General features: G+C 39.7%; 2 protein-coding genes across 13 annotated transcripts; one reads left to right on the plus strand and one right to left on the minus strand.

The window, feature by feature from the left end:
* The first annotated feature begins 2,140 nt into the window (after positions 1-2,140).
* On the plus strand, positions 2,141-6,265 carry LOC128364908 (intracellular hyaluronan-binding protein 4-like). The gene is made up of 8 exons (XM_053325528.1): positions 2,141-2,513; positions 2,951-3,092; positions 3,613-3,768; positions 3,849-3,920; positions 4,021-4,101; positions 5,094-5,268; positions 5,669-5,857; positions 6,066-6,265. Exons 1-8 carry the CDS (start codon positions 2,141-2,143, stop codon positions 6,129-6,131), a joined length of 1,254 nt encoding a protein of 417 aa, XP_053181503.1. The 3' UTR covers positions 6,132-6,265.
* A 242-nt stretch (positions 6,266-6,507) lies between these two features.
* Positions 6,508-20,383, minus strand: cdc14b (cell division cycle 14B). Of its 12 annotated transcripts, XM_053326137.1 has the most exons (17): positions 20,053-20,383; positions 19,027-19,152; positions 18,780-18,870; positions 18,100-18,175; positions 17,169-17,261; positions 16,950-17,026; positions 16,564-16,630; positions 16,329-16,479; positions 16,003-16,233; positions 15,682-15,820; positions 15,380-15,545; positions 15,191-15,288; positions 10,437-10,484; positions 10,219-10,344; positions 9,076-9,235; positions 7,560-7,625; positions 6,508-7,347 (listed from the first exon to the last, which is right to left on the minus strand). In XM_053326137.1, the coding sequence occupies exons 1-16, from the start codon at positions 20,159-20,161 to the stop codon at positions 7,602-7,604; spliced, it is 1,782 nt and encodes a 593-aa protein (XP_053182112.1). In that variant the 5' UTR covers positions 20,162-20,383; the 3' UTR covers positions 6,508-7,347; positions 7,560-7,601. The 12 variants fall into 12 exon arrangements, 10 of the variants coding, with proteins under 10 accessions (XP_053182112.1, XP_053182114.1, XP_053182113.1 ...); XM_053326139.1 differs by lacking the exon at positions 9,076-9,235; XM_053326138.1 differs by lacking the exon at positions 7,560-7,625.
* Positions 20,384-20,527: the final 144 nt, after the last annotated feature.

A 20,527-nucleotide genomic window follows, 5' to 3' on the forward strand; every position in this document is an offset into this window, starting at 1 on the left:
AGCAACACTTGTAGTGTATAAAACAATTTCACTGACTATTATCAGGGTCATCCCCACACTTAAATACTTAAATAATTAACCTACAATTTAAGTAAAATTGAAATTGACTTTCATGAAACCACTCAATAGCTCTAAGCCTATGGAAATACCTGAGGAAATAATTTGTTTCGGCTGGCTGGCGTAAGTAGCAACATCTGAGGTTTTGTCAGGTTTGAACTTTAAAGGGAATCTCTTGTGCTTTTTCGTGTTTTCTGCCATTTATATACTGTAATGATGATGGTCAAAGCTCCAAAACTTGAGAAAAACATACCTTTAAATGCTACCTACAATTCAAAAGCTAGGGCAACAGCTTTTCTTTGCCAATGAGTTGATGTCAGGTTGTCACACATGTCCCCTGTCATATTTTGGATTGGATTACATCGCAAATGTGTACAGATGTATTTGACAAGTTGACAATATTGAGTAAAAAACAAGAAAAAGTAATGAAATCCTACTTTTAATGTTTTCTTTATGGTTTGTTGACGTAGCCTAGGGGCATCTTAAAGATACATGAGCTAAAACGGCCTGTTTTAGACAGAGCCGAACTGAGCTAGGGGCTGCGTACAGGGTTAGTAGCTAGCCTTAAAGATAATAAGGATTTTTTTTGAACTGTGAATCATGCAAAGTCATCCCAGTGCCCTAGAATAAAAATATAGACCTGTAGAAGTGCATAATAGGTCCCATTTAACGTGATAGCTGAATCTACCACCACTAGCTTCCCAAGGCTGGAACAACTGCTACCAGTCAAAGACACTTAGAACCTTAGTACAGGCTTGTGGCTGAACTTAAAAAGTAGGCCTAAATGACAGCTTTTTAAAAAACTAGCTAGTTTAAATTTTTCTAAGACTATACTCAGTGCTTATAGTAGCTAACTGATATGTATAAGTAGGCCTAGCTAGCACATAGAATTACAAATCTAACTTTGGCCTACTTAACCATCAAGCTTTCAAATTATTACATTACTAGTAATTACTAGCCATTAACATTAGCCTGAGTAATTATCAGTACTATGGTTGTTGTCAAACTGTCCTCCTTTTATAATGCACAATATGGCGTCACCATGGTTACCCAGAACGTTAGCCGTTATATAAATAGTTAATGTTAGCCAAACCTCAACCGTTGACTTGCAGCAGCTGAAGAGTTGCTGATATCCTCACAATAGTCTTATACATCGTTCTTCAGCAGTACTCGGCATTGCTTAAGCCCACAGTCATTTTTCAAAGGTCAGTACGCTTTATTATTTGGTTACCGTTGATTGTTTTTTTTCTTCCAATAATACAAATATTGCCTAATACACTCACCGGCCACTTCATCATCAGGTATCATTACACCTGTCCAATCTTAATCCAATTCAAAAGCTCCTTCATAAAATCTTTAAAAGTTTATACATTTTCACGTTTTGCTGACATTATCTAAAATGATTTTATGTTTATTATTGAGATGGTAGTGCGTGGTGGTGGTGGTGTACTAGGGTGCATTATATTGACTGGTGTCCCTACTATTTTGTCCACTCCATTAACATAAATGGACCGGTGAGTGAAATAACATTGTTACAAGTTCTAGTGTAACCATATCTTTTATATCTTTGGTTGTTATAGTGTAAGTTATGTAGCCTAACGTTTTTCAAAATGGAAATGTAACATTGAACGTTAGTAGCCTATTTCCTCTTTTTTTGTTTTTTGTTATCATTATTATTAATTTTTAACATAAAAAGTGTCTTTCAACTTCAGATCCCGTCCCACTTCCGTCTGCAGGACCTGACTAAGCAGCAGAGGACTGCAGCCACATCAATTCAATGAATATTGATTAGTCGACAGCCTATTGATGAGCACAGGGGCGTGGTGTCGCTTGTTTCCACACGTGCGGACATTTAAAAAGTGTCGACAAACTGCTGCGGGCGTTTACTGGAAGTTTAGTGGGGACATTGGAGGACCGTGTGCTGCTCTTCTCTGTTGCAGCTTGGCAGGAAAACGGTGTTTTTTCTCATGGATTTTTTGATGTTGTTACTTGATAAGCGTTTATATTAACCGTGTGAGAGAGGAAACTAGCTTTTTGAGCTCTGCTTGTGTTTTCTCCCCTTCATCATCATACGCAGGCTAAAATGCAGCCGGACGCCTACGGGTGCGTTGTGGCGAACAGGTTTGGAAACCTTCTGGACGACGAGGCTGACCCGTTCGACCTGATCAACAAAGTGGACACAGAGAAGGAGAAAAAAAAGAAGAAGAAAAAGCAAAACGATGATAAAAATGTAAAGCAGAAAAAAACCGGCCAGAAGGAATCCCAGAAGGACAGACGTGTTCCTATCACCTCGGATGCTGTAGACTCTGCTCCAGGTAAGGCTAGACAGCTTGGCCGCAGCATCGCTACACACCCCACATCCACATCATTCTGGCAGCTGCGACTATTTCTAGATTGGATAGTCCTGCCAAAAGTGGCCAGCTTGCTTGGGCTGTGTCAGCTGCTGATGGTGCAGGGTCAGCGAGGCTGCAGCCCATGTGCATGCTGTCAGGGTGGGTTTCCAGGTTGCTGTGTTGTTTCACTGCACGCCATGGGTTATTTAAAGCCAAATAACTGCATTGCACTTTGAAACTGTCCATAATTGAATAGTTTTTTCCAAAGATAAGAACACTCCAGTGATCATAGGACAATAACTGTTTACCAATATGTCATCATCAAATCATTTATTATTGATAATAGTACAATGTTTAGGTTGGAGGTTTGAGAGAGTATGAGCTGGAGAATGTTTTAATGTCAGTTTTGAGGCACAGTTTAGTAACAGGAACATTGCAATACCATGCCAAGATATTTTGTAAATCAGTGGTTCAAACAAGAGTCCTTGAGCTTGATTTGCCAAACATGAATAAAAATAAATAAATTCAGTGTGCCTCAATAACCTACTTTCTGTCCCCAGTTCGTAAGCTGCAGGCCCGGGCTGGACCTGTGAACGAGAGCGGAGACGGCAGTGAGGAGGCCCAGAGAGGCACCAGGGTGGCAGCTTTCAGGGAGCGTAGGGCCAACCAAGAGGAGTACCCTAAGGAGTTTCCTTTTTCTAAGTATGTGAACTCATACAAGCTGAGGCCAAAACACAACTCGCTACATTTTGGTTTCCACAAGTCAGCATTTGTTGCCGGTGCTGATCAAATTTGCCAAACTGTCAACTGTTTAAAATGTTAAACTCAAAAATATTTTGTTTCATACAGTTAAGGATATATTTTTGGTGCAGAAATGGATTTTTACCCTCTTATCTTCCCTAACTATGCTTTATATTTATTTATTTTTTTTAAAGATGTCACATTCTTCCTTCTAAAATAAAATGTCAAATTAATGAGTAATGAAAGGCACCATTGCTCAATTCAACACACTCAGGGATCTTGCTCTTATTAACTGTGGACATTTCAGCATCAACAATTTTCCCTTTTATTGTCACTGATTAAGTGATGTCACTTCGTCTTAGTTTTAAAAAATAAGACTTAAAACCGCTGATGCACCTCCAGAGCAGCATGCCACCAGATGGGTTTGAAATGAAGCAGCTGTCACAAGAATAAACTCACTTTTAATTTTATTGGTCCCCAGGCCCTCCTATAATCCAGACTTTGACCAAAGAGGCAGAGGAGGGATCAGAGGAAGGAGAGGAGCACGAGGTGGAGGTGGTGGTGGAGGAGGATACGTTAGGAACCAAGACAACTTTAATCTGAGGGGCAAAAGAGAATATGATCGTCACAACGGAACGTAAGCCTTTTATTTTGTTAACTTGCACATGCTGCTTTTCTCATAAAGGCATATTTACACTTTTTAACATTTAATTGCAGCGGTATCTCCCCTGAGGAGAAGCGTGGAGGCAGAGGACCCTGGAACTGGGGCTGCGTTGACGAAGCTGCAAGGTTGGTGAACTTTGATCAGCAACATGTAAATGTCTCTTTCTAAATGTGGGCACAATAGAAAGTTGTGTTTCTGTTTGTTCTTGTCCTTGGTTTTGTGAAGTGAGTTAATGGAGGTGACGTCTGATTCTCCGGTCAAATCAGAGGAACCGCAAGTACCAGCGGAGCAAGAGAATCAGAATTCGTGAGTAACACACACAAGCAACTTCTTAAAAATATCACAGTCACAGCCCCATTGTCAAGTAGCAGATTATTCAGGGGGTGACACAGTTCACTAGTAAATGGTAAAATACACAGAGCACTTTATTAGGAACACCTGTGCAATCTAATACTACAGCTCTGCCACAAATTCAACTTTTACAAAGCTGATACATTTTCAGTTTTTGTTATTATATTAAAGGTTTCCTAATATTTTGCCTCATGTATGTTTGTTGGTGTATTTTTAATATTGATTGATCGTCTAGTCTATAAATGATCAGAAAATAGTGAAAAATACAACTATGATTTAAGAAGTGTCTCGTCTTGTCTGACCTATAGTCTCAAAACCCAAATAAATTCAGTTTGTCATATGACAAAGCAAATCCTTGTTTTTCCATTGAAAGTTACTAAAACAATTAATTTGATCAGATCAATCAATTACATGCTGACTAATTTTCTGCTCATCAACTAATCGACTAATTGTGGCTCTAGTAAAACAGAGTTTCTACAAATCGTGCATGTTGTTGTGAAGCATCTTCAAATGAATGAAAGGAAGGAAGAAATCAAGCTTCTCTTCTTTAAAGTTACCATTACCCAAGTTGTAGTGAGTCAGACCGAAATTATACAGACAAAATGTTGACATTTAATTTTTCTCCCGGTGTACCGCGAGTTTGTGGAGTTCATTCAAAGGAAAAAAAGTAAAGGAAATGTTGTATTTATAAATAATCCTGAGCCATCTGTTGGATTAATATATTTTTAGGTCCTGCTGATAGTCAGATCACACTAATGTTTCAAATTGACTTATGCCCCTTTTTTTTTTTCAAATTATACATTTCATAGATGCCCCATGTTACCAAAGATATGCCAGTTTTTTCTTTCATTAGAATTGTGCGCTGGAAACGCTAGACTCACATTTTAGAGATAAAAAACATCAATATAAAATGGACTGATAGACGTAGCTTAATTCTCTTGTGATAGAGCAATCGAAGAGGAGGACGGAGAAATGGTGGTCCAGCTTGCCATGGAGATGACCCTTGATGAGTGGAAGGCCCTGCAGGAGACAAGTCGTCCCAAGGCAGAGTTTAATATCCGCAAAGCAGAGAACAAGATTCCCTCCAAAGCCAAGGTCATCCACCAGTCAAAGCGCATTGAGGTGAGTACGTTAATGAGCTAGTGAAAGACCAAAAACAGACTTTGGCCAGCTGGAGGGTCAGAAACACAACTCCAAATAAATGCTATAAATGCTGTTTCTGTATATCTGCTCATGTGTTAATAAGTAACTGTTTCTCTTGCCCCGAGTAGTTTAAAAATCAGCCGTTTACATTTCACTGACAGAAATGTAAATTAGGCTATGAGTGAATCAAGCTACAGTTGTCTGAACTATTTGGTCCTATTAGCAGTGAACAATAAAATCAGTTAAAGCAACAGTTAAGCTAAAAATAATGACGAGCCAGCTGTTGCAAACCTCCTTTTTACACGGTGGCTACTGTGGTGAGACTTGCTGTAACTCACAGCCTCACTTAACTATATTTAGCATTTTCTTCCACTTTTAGAATGTCAAGGAGCCTATAGAGGACCTGGAGGATGAGGGCAACTTCCTCCGCCGGTCTGTGAATGACATCACCTCCCTCCTTGACATCAATTTTGGGAGTCTTGGGCGCCCTAGCCGAGGGGGTCGAGGAAGGGGTGCACGAGGTGGTCCGAGCGCTCGCCCAGAGAGACCCAAACCCATACTGGAGAGGGTATGTTCTCAACTCTTAGGTCACACTAATGAGATACAAGTCAAATCTTTTTTCCGGACACAAAATGTGAACTCACTTTTAATTACATGATTAATTCTCAGACTACCAGAAAGTCATCAGCGTAACAATATAATCCACAGGAAATCAACCAGACTATTTGTGAAATATCACTTAATTTGATGCTAATGGCTGTGTTGTTTCCCTCCAGGGAGATGAACTAGCTCCTGACCCTGATGACCCAGAAGACTTCCCAGCGCTATCAGCAGGAAGATAACAGAGTTCACTTGTCTTCATTTAGCTCCTGTGGGGAAAATGGGTTGCACTTAACACTTGCTAGAAAATACTGTTTTCATGTTTCTGCTGTTCTTAAGGTTTGGGGGTTTTATTGTATTTGATTTATTGTTCCATTGCACTGAAGGCACTGTTGACTTGTGGAGAATAAATGCTTTTGCAAATTTATCATGAAGCTAGGAATGTGATCAATTCGGGTACTTTGAGGTGTGTTCTCTTATAACTGGGCTCAGCCAGAAAATAGACTTTTCTTTTTTCCCCTTCAGATAAGGATGTAATGTCAGTGAGAGGAAAGACACATCTAGGTGTTTTTACAGTTGAAGCATACTGGTGTAAATATTAAACAGGCAGAAAAAAACTGGGGAGTACATTTTTATTTAAAAAGTATGATTCTGTGTGCTCAAAGCCAGTATTTAGTGGATTATGAACATGAGTAAGACAAGGCCCCTTCAGGACCATTGACTTGTTTCATAGCATGATTAAAACATAGTACAAAATATTTACAAAATAGAAACTGAGTATATCAAATGTGGACATATTTACAGTCTTGAAATGCAGTAGCTGAAAAGCTTCACAAGTAAATTTAAAAAGGAATAAAAATACAAGCCAGACAAGAGAATGGAGGTACAAATGTGCACAGTACTGTACTTTTAACTTGTGATGGATTCCTGCAATACTTTATTTCATCTAGATCCAAGCTCCTGTTTTAACACGAGCCTTGAAGGTCAAAGAGCAGGGGTTTTTTTATCTTAAGCTCATCACCAGGTGGTTTCACACTCCTGGATTCATCCATCTACAAATGTGATTCTCACACTGTACAAACAAGAATATCTGCTGCACAATGTTCATTTTCACACATTCACATGCCGGTCTGACAGTTGCGGTTCAATCTGATGTTTGCTAATGCATGCTTTGATAAGTAAGAACAACCAGGCAATGATTATAGAATATGCTTTTGTTTCATGATGCTGTGTTTTAAAAAATATAAAAACCAAAGTGCCTTATGGGTAAAATAACTCGTAATCAAAACAATGTATAAATGATTTATGTCACGTTGGTTAAAATTAGTTCTAATCTTCTCAAAATAATCTATTTGAAAGAGTATTGTATAGAAGTTGGATTTAACATAAAATTCCTCAGGGTTTCCAGGTCCATGTGCTCACCGAAGTAGAGGAGCTCTAGCTTTAGGTATGGAGTGACTATAAAGAAGAAAAAGAGAAAATGCATAAATAAAAAAGGGATGGACATTACAGAATTACACTTGCACTATCCACAATTCAATTCATCTGTCAACATTTTTATCATTCATGCAATCAATATTTATGCAAATCACAAACATGCTTTATAACAAAAATTCGAAAGAAGAAAATGTAAAAAACAGGACGACAGAAAGTGAAAAGGAGATAGATACCATAGCCTGGAAAATCTCATTGATTGCAAAGAGCTGCGAGCTTTACGTCCTCTGGAGACAGTGCGTCTGTTGTGTGTAAGAAATATAAACAGAGGAGGAAAGAGAAACATTACAGATGAGCCGCAGTTAAAAAAGGATGCAGAGGTTGCTACAGAGTGGTGATCTCAGCCCAGCGGCGAAAGACACGGTGAGAGGCAGAGACCAGAGAAGCTATAGCCAGTCATACTCCCAGCCTCCCTGTTTTTAGTAAAGATGCGAGGAAAGACACTTGAAGGAAGTGCAGCGAGGCCGAGGCAGGTTGAGTTTCATTTGGTCACCTAACTGTGCTGTGCAAGCAGCAGGAGATTTATAAAATGTTAGTAACTCCTGTCCGTCATTTGACAAAGTCAGGCTAGATACAGTAAAGAAGAAAAGTACAGTATAGTGAAAGTATAGTAAAGACGACACTTGGCTGGGTTGCACCATCATGGTTTAACTAGTGATTATTGACAATCAGTCTTGTCATACCAGACCCACCTATCGAAGTCAAGGGATTTCTAAATGCACAGTAACAGCTTGAACAGCGGCAAGAACAGCTGTTTACGAACCCACACCCCTCATCAGAAATGATACTATTGGCCCATTCTCCCTCTGTGCTAGGCTGCATGTAACTACACAGATAAGAAGCAGCACCTTAAAGACTTTGGATTGATTCTACAATGCAGGTTTTTTAACAATGAAACCTGTAAGATTGTCCTCAGTCTCTATGAGTGAAGCATTTAGACACTGAGCTGAAAGTCAAACAATCAGTTTAGTTAAACGGTTACCCCAATGCTCATGCTGAAAAATGGTAAATGGTCAACACTTAATCTACCTTTAATCTAATTACCTATGTTACACATTAAGCTAAAAAGCAATAAATGACTTCTCTTGGTTATATTTGAATTTAAATGCTGTTCTCATTTTTCATTTAATTTACCACTCTATTAGGATATCCTCTGGCAAATTAACCTCAACATTTGTCAAAAGTTGATTCAGCAGGAAAAGTAATTTCTCATATTTTAAAATAATCTTTCAAATCCATTAATCATTTCAAGTAAGTCTGTTGATCTTTCCTCAAGGAACCATCATTTTAAAGTGAGATTGAATCCAGCTTATTCCTGGTAAAAAACATCCGATTGAAAACGATCTGAATCACGATTTAATTTGGTCTAATCCTTGTTGATGAAGCCCAGCCGAAGTACGTTAAGTGATTATTTATGACCACTGTCATGAGCACAGAGGAGAAAGAGGGAGAGAATACTGAGACTCTGGATTTTGGCTAGATTCACAGGCACTAACGACTTGATCTTTAACTTTGTTACACAGATCAAATCATCCCACTGCTGCCAACATTTAGAAGAAACCATTTCAAATATGACTTCCCCCAATTGGAGGATACAGAGGAGAAGTCTTCATAAAAAGAATAAAATCAGAGTTTGTGTGCAAAAGTATCCAGAGCCTCTATTTGGCTCAAAGTGGGTCTGAGGGAGCTTGCCTGTGCCATGTTTAAGTTGATGAGAGTGCATGTGTTGGCTGGAGCACTGGCTGTCTCTCTGAGGCTGCCACATGGCTCCCAACACATTGGGTCCCTGTCGCCAGCCACTACATGCAAGTTGCCTAGGGACCTGACCAGTCTGGTGTGGCACAGGGAGCTGCCAGAGAGAAGGGAAGCTGTTAAATTTACTTCACAAGGATCCATGAGTGGCTATAGCCTCTTGGTTGCTTTTCAACTGCGTGTCATTGTCTCATCTTAATACACAAAAACACACAATGTAGCATCTAACTAGCAATCAGATTCCAGATAATGTAGTAAACACAAAATATACAATATTTTTAAAAAAAGTTGAAATGCATGTCCAATACTGAGGGTGGTGCTCATTAGCTTTGTGTTTGCAGTTTTACATAGACAAATTGTGTAATTTGACAAAATTATCAACTCAACGTCAGCATGCTGTTTTTTTTTTCCCGGAGCTTTTAACCACACATCACAACAGTCTTCATCATCAAATTGAGTTGGCTCAGTTGTTGAGAGACATAGATACAGGAGTTACTGACTTTGTCACTGTTACTTTTATCTTCTCCCTCTCACTTTTTAAGCTAAGTTTCATGATTGGGTCACATAATGACAACTCAGCCGTCTCCATGACAACTGATCAGTCCATTTATTGATAAATACTGCAAAATTCTGCTGAAATTAAAATGATTGTGTTAAAATAATGTTCAATAAATCAGTATGAATATCTGCACCCAATTCTAACTGATATTCTTAATAATGTATACAATGCTGTGTTTAATATTATTTGGAAAAACTGTTTGTAGTGTTATTTAACAAAAGTGTATTAGATGTGTGATATTCATTGATATAAGTGAAACAACCATTTAAAAACGATGTAAATGATAAAATATAGTTTAGTTACAACAGTCATAAACCCTAGAGATGGCAAGAGGTGGATTTCCTTATTTTTAAAACAAAGCTGAGACATTACTGAACAAATTGAAATGTGCCTGTTCTACCTTTTGCCTTTTAAGCAGAAACACATAAAAGCATGAGACGTTTCAGCCTTGATCTGCCCTGCCCAATAATACATTTAGAGCAATGCTGTGTAAATAATAATGTAGAGTCAATGCAGTCACTAACCTGCCTGCTACTCCGTTGGCTGGCAGTGAGGTTCTGGTCCTCTTCCTGCAGTCTGAGTGGTCAGACAGAGCCAAAGGGTTGACACTGGCCTTACAACCCTGAACACTGGCCTGCAAGATGGCCCTGCTGCACATGAGAAAGAGAACATGATAAGACTTTAGCATATCTTATAGCAGTATGTTTAGCAGTGCTTGAAACACATCCACAGTAAATCTTACTTCAAGGACTGTGATGATGACCTGGTGTGAATCTTATTCTCTTCTTGGCTGTGAAAACACAGGTAACACGACAGGAAAAATATGTGTAAATTGTATATATATGTATATTCAGAGAGCAGAGTGAAAGATGGCAGATCAGAGTGGGGGCAGAGGAAGGCAAGGTTTTATGAAGATGGGCAAAAAGGTTTTACAACTGACAGTTTAAGAGTTTTGCTTAGATTGCAGCATCAGCAGCCAGGTGAGATTAATAAAGCCAAGAAAGTACCAGAAACAGCCTGAGGGTGGCGCTAAAGAACTTAAGGAGGACTTGATTTGCCTTTTCGTATTATCATTTTCAGCAACAAGACTTAACTCTGGATGTTTTTTTATTTTTGACAACTGGATCTTCAGTCAACACAATAACAAGCAAAGCATGATGTTTAGGGATGATGGAGGATGGGAACAGTCTGCTACTAAATCATTATGTGCTGAAAAACAGGTGAAAAGGACAAGACTGGAGCCTCTCTTGATTTTAGATTTTAAAAAGACTGGCTCCACTTATCAGCTCAAAGTTAACTGAGCTTCCACAAAGAATAAAGTAAAGTAAGGATGATTTTGAATAAATTTCTGATTTGGGTTGGGAATTAAAGAGAGACAGGGGGGCTCACTTACAGCATTCTCAGTTAGAGCTCCAGAAGGGGGGCAGGACAGGTTTTTGGGGGCTGACGGGCGGTAGAACTCATTGAAATCCTAACCCGTCTATACAGAAATGCAGGATGGAAGAAGGGAAGCCATACACAATCCACCACAGGGCAAGGCTACACAGGGAGGAGAGCAGCATGGCTACCAGCCATCTGAAAGGAGGACAAATCCAACAACAAGAGCAAACGGAAAAAAAGGGGGAAAAAAAGGAAGGAGAGACAAGAGACGTCCGGGCAGGACACAAAGCCTCTGATGTTCAGGTTTTCCACTGGGACTGGATTCGATTAAATGCCTTTCATTGAGCCTTGCATTCAACAGTCATGTCAGCAAGTTTTTGTTCTTCACTTGCTCTGATGTGTTAGCACATACTTAAAACCTGACCGCTGTGGACATTTTGACACGTTGATGTTTTAGGTTTAGAATTATTTTGTAGTGGCTGATATTCCATAATTTATATTAAATAAACATAACTGACAGTGAGTTGTGACATGTACAGCATGTTGGGTGGGAGACTATTTTACAGTTAACAAAAGGAGAAAAATATGTCATGTAGAAAACATTTTAACAATACTTAAATGCTGTTAATCTCTATATACATATGTGCTAATAGATATATGTGATCATTAAATACCAGTTGATATCTGCCTGCCAATATATATAATATATAATACTTAGTATATATAAATATGTCTCTAAATGATCAGATCCTACAAATTGGCCCACTTAACAAAGAAAAGCTAATAAACAAAGCTCAAATGAAACATAAACACTGATCCAGTCACAAAAGCAATGGAAAAACAACAGGCAATAGACAGTGAACCCGGCCCAACATTTATTACATGTTAGACACAAACATAGATCGAACACAGACGCATGTCCATGCGTGCATGTCCAAGGGTGTCATGCCTGTTGCCATGCATGGAAAAGGCAGAAGAGATGAAGAACACTTTTCATATAATTGCCGTTCTAATCGTCACTGAAAATTCAACGTGCACTTCAGTGTTACATAAGAAGACAAACAGAGGAGGCAGATAGTGAACGTTCAGCTACAAGTTAATGTTTACGTAGCAATCAGTGTCCGAAATTAACTTTGACTCACCTGCCAAGTGGACTAGTAGATGAAAAAAAAAAAATCCACCAGCCAAACATATTTTTACCAGGAAAATTAATAAATTGTCCTTTTGTGTCACATATACATATTTAATTGTGATGATAAAGTATTGATAACTAATTGAACTAGCAGCAGACTGACGGCACGTGACAGTTTAGCATAGAGCTGCAATGTTGAGTAGTTGATGTCCCATATTATTAAAAAAAACTGCTGTGAAACTAGGAGCACTTGAGATGGTCTGTGACTGGCACTCCTTTGCCTCAGACTGTCTTGAGTGCTCCTTATGACACGGCTAAAAAAACAAATATGGGTCAACACTGTTTAGGGACAAACATGAGTAATTCTCTACGCGCCATTATGCAACATATTTTATTACATGACTATTTTGGTACACCTACTGTGGCAGATAGCTTTCCTTTATTTACTCATGATTTGATGCAGGGTGGGTGTTAATTTCGGATCCTGGTAGCAACGTGTACATTGATAAGGCATATGGTCTAAAGTGCAACAAAGTCTCCCTCCTGAGAACAGATAAGAACCCCCTTTCATCCCACTACCTTGTGTGAAGCTCACACATGTTACTCCAGTATATTAGAACCCAGATCCAGGGGAATTTACCATCTTCAAGTTTCTAATGAACTCACAGTACACCTCAGTCTAATGAAATGATGCTAAGACCCAAGTCCTACTGACAATTTCCAAATACACTTAGAGCTTAAATGGCTGATCAGACAAATTAGCTACTTAAATAAACAATAACTACTGCAGCTCAGAACGAAGACCCAGAGTCAATACTTTGCTTAAACTTTTTTTTTTTCTTGAGTGGTGCCAAGTCACTAGTGCAAGCCAAGCACTAAAACATTTAATTCAACTAATCCAGATCCTAAGCAAAACTGTGATTAGTTGAATAATTGGTGCTGCTGTAAGCAAGTACAGCAGGCTCAACTTGAGAGCTTTACTGTAATTTAGAGGATATCTCAGATAAGCCTCCATATCAAAGCAGAACAACTCAGTGTGTCTATGAGAGGCAGACAATGATGGGCTTAAATGTAATGCATCCACTAATTGCATGTCCACTTCACACCACAGTCATCCAAAGAAAGAAAGAGGAATAAGAAGAAAAAAAAAAAAAAAAAGAACAATTTCAAATCAGCCATACCGTTAGCCATACCATTCACTGGCATAGCAACCGTTTCTACAGGAAGAGGATATCAGCTTGAAAGGAAGTGGCGTGCACTTACCTCCATCATACAAAACCTCACATCCTCTCTTATTCTTTTTCCTCTCCCCAACTCTTTCTCTGCCTCTCTCTCTGCTATCTTTTCAACGGCAGGCAACACAGAGGCCACGCCGTACCCATGAGGCTGCAGCAGAACACTACCACCTGCCTGACATGGGACAACAAAAGCCAAAGCCATATGGGTACATTGGCAGAGGCCAGTCTCATCCATTCTCAGATTCTCAGCCACGCTGACACCCAACGTTCACATGGCCAGATTTACATGGACAAAAATCATCTGGACTGTCACTAATTATGGCACATGATTGATCTGCTCAGAAATGAAAAAGAACAGGGAATCACAACATTTTATCAGTGTCCTTCCTGCTCAGATAACAGTGGAGGGGTTAGCATTAGCGGTCTAGCACCTCCTGTTGCAATGATAAAACTGGCTAGTCACATGTTACACTAGTCCAGCTCTTCTGCTTCTTCAAAGCTAAAATTAACTAGGAACAAAATCAAAATGACTATGTTTGCAGTAGAATAAGGAGTGGTTTGCCAACATGCCATTTTGACTTTTACTACCAGCTATATCAACTTTTTCTGGTCTTCCATTTAATGTCATCCTTGTTTCCCTTTTTTTTGACATTACCAAAGTTTATCAGTTTCAGATTTCGCAAGTGCCAAGCCATGAAGAGTGCACTTCTTTCTTTCACTGCAGAGCAAAGACTAAGGAGCCAAGGAGCTGTCCTCCGTTTTATGTTCAACTCTTTCTGTGTTGTTAAATGGTCAGACTACAGGCATTAGCCCACAGCTGCATCAGTTTGCACTTTCTCAAGGTCAGGTCTGCTTCTCACATTTTCCTGCCTTACTCATTGTGCAGTGCTGATTTTACACTGTAGTTACATGTGTTGCTATTTTGTAACCTTGACATTAAACCACAGAAAGCTGTGGTATAAAACACTACTGACACGGAAGTCTCCTATCATTTTAATATACACACAAACTTGTAATAGAAAGGAGCCAACACATTAAAGACAATGAAATAATAAATGACTAGCAAGCTCTATACTGTTGTTTTTTGGCCGACTACTTTTCCACAACTTTTGACTGAACAACACAATTTACAGAGTACCAATCCAAGCAGTATATCTACTTTCTAAGATTTATTTTTTCACTTCCACTTCTTTTATGCCTTTCTAAATCCAGTCTGTAACAAAAAGTAGTTTTCCTGGAAGATTGTGGGTCAGATAATGCCGATCTAGCTCTCGAAAACAAAAAAATCTGCCTCACTCCGTCTTCATATTTGAATCAACACTTCCTTTCCTCTCAACCCAGATTATAAAAAGGTGAAAATAGCATGAATTATATTACTCTTGATCTGCAAGTGGTGCCATTTAATCCAAAGAACACACAAAAAACAACACTTGTAGTATTACAGAGATAGTGCCTTAGAGCCTGGGTCCTTAACTCATCAATAAGTGATGGTATTAGAATGAAAATGCCATGGTATGGGTAAGGGAGAGTAGCCATGCCTAAAACCTAACAAACAGGGTATCTCACTGTCCTAAATATACACTGAGGATAGAAGAAGGCTCATCGAATGAAATGAAAACTACTATTCATATATATCATGATCTGAGGGACTGACAAAAAGAGAGGCATTGCCGATTTTACAGTACTACAACATATCGGTGTGACGCATGACGAGACTTGCAAGGCTGCATGTCTTACAATACTTACGATAACGACCCTGATGATGATCTGGACTGTCGCTTGCTCTTCAGGGCTCTCAGTTTATCGCCCTGCGTGAGGCCATTTCTCTCTTCCTCATCATTATACTATATAAAACAAAAACAAAAGTGTCATTCAGAAATCATGTAGCAAACTCAGAACCTACAAACACGTCAGGAGTGTAATTTTGAAACTCACCATTTCCATTTCTTCTTTCTTGGATGCTCTGTTCTTGTTGCTCCCGTTAATGGTTATGTCATCAACTCCAGACAGGATTCTGGTTACGGCCATTTTACCATTCTCTCGTTCATTAAGCATTTTCTCCCGGAAAACATCTCCCTCTGCCCACAGACTGTTCTGCTTTCTGTGATGCAAAATTAAACAAAATATGAGAATATAAACCCTGAATAAAAGGTTATACGACAACAGCAATATCAAATCTGTTTAAGCAAGCTAAAATTGTGACATCTTAATAACACTACTTGAGTATATACACCTACTCTTCCACAAAGTTCTGCTGAGGTCCAATGATGGACCCAGGCCGGCAGATCCGTATCCAGGCTATCACCTCTGCAGCAGTCAGGCGGTAATGCTTCATCATGTAGCAGCCAATCAGAGTGCCAGTTCGCCCGAGACCAGCTAAGAGTGAAAAAAAAGAAGTAGGGATGGTGTGAAATTGTGCAATAAACAGGATACAGTACACAGTTAAACAGCAGCTGAAGGCGTTGTTATGAGTATCCTGCACTAACTGCAATCAGCCAATATAGAACAAAACCAAAACATCATCATCATCATCATCGTCGTTTCTCCTCTCATCTCACCTTTGCAGTGGACAGCGATGGCTCCTTCTGCATTCTCACAGATGTTGAGAAACTTTCTGACGATAGAGTCATTCGGTGTACTCCCGTCCACAAAGAATAGGTCGTGATGTTCAAAGCCCGACTCTGTGAAACGTCTGGCATCATACATCTTTTTGTTGAGTCGGACGACACTAGTGATGTTGTGTTTCCTGAAGTAAGGGATGTAGGCCTCAGGAGCATGCAGAGGGTAGCCTAAGGAAAGAAAAAAATAACATATTATTGTGAGTTTAAGATTTGATGAAATGCAATCAAAGACAGTTTAATTACATCATGTACATTTAACTTACCATTCTCTATTTTGCTTTTTGGGTGAGGACCACTGAATGCGAGGAACTTTCCTGGAATGATCCAGTTCAAATCGCCGTTTTCTGCTCTCTCATAGTGCTCATATTCTTCCACATCAAAGTTGGAGAAGTCGAGCCAATCGTACTGCAGAGCCTAGTAGATAGTTGAAAGGAAGTTAATTTCATTATGAGGATGGCATAGCAACAAACAAAACAGATAAATCTTACAATGATGTACCTTGTGAACGGCACGGAGGCAATCTAGGATATTGAGATTGTACATGCAGGTTCCAAACGAAGCATCTCTGTGAAGCACAAAATAGACTGATGGTTTTTGTCTGCACAAACAAACATACTCAGAATTTGTATTTCTCTTTAAAAGGATTTCACTAGCTAAGATACAAATGCTATCTCACATCTGACACTCTTTGTTGTTTTTCCTATACCTTCTCTCACTCGCCCATGACATTTATAATTCTGGTGATCTTGAAACCTTATCTGTGTTGAATATTTATAAATGTTTGTTTTTTCTTTCAATCACTATTGAAAAAGTTATAATAATATATCTAGATAAATTAAGCAAAGTTTTAAATATAAACTGTATAGGTGATGGTGAATAGTTACCTGAATGGAATATATGTTGCATTCCTTGACACCAGCAGACTGTAGGCCTCCTCCGGCATCATGTTAAGGTGCATTACCTTAAAATACAAAATTCTCCAATTAGCAAGTGCCTCTTGTATTACATGTTGATGCATACAAAAGACCCCCCATCTATCTGATTAATGCAGGTACAATACAAATACACAAAGTACATGGAACATACGTGTTGAGATTACTTACTGCATATGAGCCTATTAAATAGGCAGCATTAGCTTGTTTCTTCTGGTCTCCACAGGTGTAAAATATGATCTTCTTCCTTGAAAGTGTAATGGACTGTGCAAAGACATTAAGAACAGTATAAACTGACATGTCATGCTGTACTCATTTCTTTCACTAAAAAAATCTAACAAGTACACATTAAAGTTATGTTCCACTAAATATGATAACTAAGACAATCTACAGAGGTGAGACAAAAATGTGAATTCTTCAGTGGAAAAAACTAAACAACAATAAAACAACAACAACAAAAAACTTCAATTCCTTAAATTTAAAGAGGCTTCATATGTGGTGTGGTGAATGCCAATAAACAAGCTAAAAACAAGGTTGGGTAAACAGCACATTTTTAGAAATATGGGACAACAATAGGAAGTTGCAGAGATGCTGAATCATCTCTGTCCAAACTTGGGCTGCCCAAATCTGTTCCCAAAACAGACACCCTGCCTCCACAAAGAGGAACAGTGATTTCACAAGTTGACCCAAACCAGGCACATTAGGGTGTGACAATTGACACTCTTAATATAATACAAAGTACAACATGTGACACTTTTTCGGGGATAGAACGGACTTATTTCCATTGTCGTGTCTGATGTTCTCAGAGTCCATAAATCATTTAACAAGACTGAGACATGCTTTCATTGCCTGACATTAATATTACAATTTAAGCACTAAAAGAAAATAATTGAATCCTAAGAACAGAAGGAACAAAAATATTTCAAGGCACTTAAATCAAACTATAAATAGTAGTAAAGTCCTGCTGATAGGCATGCTAAATACTATGATCCTACTTTGTCTTGTTTACATACTGCAGGTATAAATAGCTATTGATCGACCTGGCTTTTACATCACATTCTCGGCACCAGGAGGTGCAATTACCAGCGGGGGTTTACTTTACCTTGAGCTTCTTTGTCAGCTTGCAACAGAAGCGATAAAACATGGCCAGGTTAAGGGGACCAAAGTCCGCATAGAAGCTGAGAGAGAGAGGGGGGGGGGGGAGAGAGAGGGGAAGAAAAGAGTGTGTCAGAGTGGCTATTTATGCAACCAGCTACAGTCTCTGGGGACGTTCCACTGGATAGAATCAGCTACTTTGGACTGACACAGTAAAAAAAAAGACTATATTTGTAACCATTTGATGTTAAGGTGGGTCAATCAGTACAGGGAAAAAAAACTGCATTGACAGGAGGTCTGTTTCTACCACTGGCACAAAATCAGCTCTGAAAGGTCAGTCGTGTCCTCTCCTGAGGCCATTGAAACTGTCCTGACCTCCACACTGGAACTGCTACAGTAGCTATGGCAATGTGCTTCTATTTGCCTTTCGGTTATGTGGATTTCCTCCAGGACTAACGTGGTTAAATTTACATATTGTCTAAAGCAGTGCACAAAGGTTCGCTGAAATCTTTTGCAGAATGAAACCCAACTCCAGATTGGATGGAAAGCGGCTCAGTTGCATCTTTGAGAAGGGTGTGACAAACTTCAGGGTGTGTGCATTGAAGAAGTGCCCTTGCAGTCACAAAGCCCTTAGATATAATACAACATGTAGCAAACTAAGGCTAAATGCAAATAGTGATTACTTACTTTTCATAGGCCAGCTCTTCATCTATGCAGAAGCAGTGTCGTTCAGCTGTGCTCTTGATCTTTTGCTGAAGTGTGGCGAAATATAGTTGATCTGGAGAGAGAAGGGGGAGGGGGTGGGTGAGTGGCATAATACAGAGGCTGTTAGTTGCTTTTGTCATTCACACATACTTCTGCTCTCTCTAATTTGCACCAAAGCAGCTCCGCTTTGTCTATTACTACTTATTGCATGTCTTTTCTGGCCACTTACCCTTGATGAACTCAATACATCTGGACGAAACATCGTCCGCGGTCATCTTGCCCGCAGTTTTGAACATGACGTTTTGCAGAGAAAGGCTGTTTTTCTTCAAGAGGACTTGCGCATACTGAGTAAAGTCTACACAAAAAAAAAGTGTGCGCGAAGATTAAATAATGAATATGTTTTTTTCTTGTTTTTTTTTAAGTCTAAAGTTTAAAAAAGTGCTTCTTCAACCCTGACTTCGCTATCAAGAAGACGAAAATTGGCACGCCGTGGAGGGAAGGGAGTTTCGTGTGCAAGTGCGCACTCTGCTAAAAATGATCTGGTTTTGGCCCCTCCCCTCAGCTACAAAGGGCTGTTCCTCGACACGCTATTGGTTGCGAGAGTCGAAGGGCGCTACGTGATTGGAGGAAAGCGCTGACAATCACGCCCAGCCACGCCCCCTTCAGTTTAAAGTTCTCTATTGGAGACACATGATAGGCCCTGGGAGCGTTGCCAAGCGGTTGCTAGGACGAACCCGCAGCCAGTCAAATGCGTGATTTCCACTCTGACATACCTCCCTCTTTCTGACTTGACCAGCTCAAGGATGAAAGCAGGAAAAAATACCATCAAATTTGAACCTTAGGCGACAGTGACAGTGCTTTATGTGCGATATTAATGACACGAATACACCACTCAGCCTCTCAGTACACAGGTTACACACACTGTAAAACAATGTCATGCGCACAAGCGAACTTCTGATGCATTTTCTTACTCTAATTAAAATGACTAAAGCCTTTCTGGTCGGCTATTGTGCATTTTAGTCTGCAGACTGCTTTGGAAAATCTGCACAACAAAACAGTGCATTATCGCTAAAAGGACAGACGGTGTCGCCATATTAGGTCAAAAGCTGCAAAAAAAAAAAAAAAATAGCTTTCATAGCCTACACCCTGGTGATTTAAAACATCAGTGTATTTTTGCACACGCACCCAGCTGTGTCTCCACCTATGTATCCACTAGGCTGAAAGTTGACAGGGTTCATTCTGCAGACCCTCTTACCTGCAATCTCAATGTAAACATCAGAGTTTGGCTCCGCCTCTGAGCTGTGCTGGGCTGCACAGCGCTTTTTCCTCGACTCGGCTCGCCTCCTCTCGCTCTTGCGCTTCATTTTCTACCTCAGGTCTGCACGGTGGACATTCCTTAGCAGCTGCAACAGGCCTCCTCTTCTTCTGCTTGTCTCCGTTTTTTTTTTTTTTTTTTTTTTTGCTGTTATTTTGGCATGCCCGTGTTGCTCCTGCAGTGGATGATCTGTATCTGCGTGTGTGTATGTGCGTGTGTCTATGTGTGTGTATGTATGTGCACAGTCGCCTTGCCTGCTCCAGCCTCTGTGATGATGGTGACGTCTATGAGCAGGGGCAGGTTTCTGCTTTCTGAATCCCCTGCATGTGACGTATCAGGATGAGATGTCCAGTGCCCACCCCCCACTGTTCAAATGCAGCAGCTGTATGGATAATTTGGGAATGTAATCCTGGAT

The sequence above is a fragment of the Scomber japonicus genome, chromosome 9, assembly GCF_027409825.1.
Source record: "Scomber japonicus isolate fScoJap1 chromosome 9, fScoJap1.pri, whole genome shotgun sequence".
NCBI lineage: Eukaryota > Metazoa > Chordata > Actinopteri > Scombriformes > Scombridae > Scomber > Scomber japonicus.

Coding starts and splice junctions, on each gene's coding strand:
- LOC128364908 (XM_053325528.1), top strand. CDS start 2,141: ATGCAGCCGGACGCCTACGGGTGCGTTGTGGCGAACAGGTTTGGAAAC. Junction 2,514..2,950: donor TCAGCTGCTGATGGTGCAGG/GTCAGCGAGGCT, acceptor TTCTGTCCCCAG/TTCGTAAGCTGCAGGCCCGG. Junction 3,769..3,848: donor TATGATCGTCACAACGGAAC/GTAAGCCTTTTA, acceptor ATTTAATTGCAG/CGGTATCTCCCCTGAGGAGA.
- cdc14b (XM_053326132.1), bottom strand. CDS start 20,161: ATGAAGCGCAAGAGCGAGAGGAGGCGAGCCGAGTCGAGGAAAAAGCGC. Junction 19,153..20,052: donor TGTTTACATTGAGATTGCAG/GTAAGAGGGTCT, acceptor TTTTTTGTGTAG/ACTTTACTCAGTATGCGCAA. Junction 10,345..10,436: donor TCATCATCACAGTCCTTGAA/GTAAGATTTACT, acceptor TCTCATGTGCAG/CAGGGCCATCTTGCAGGCCA.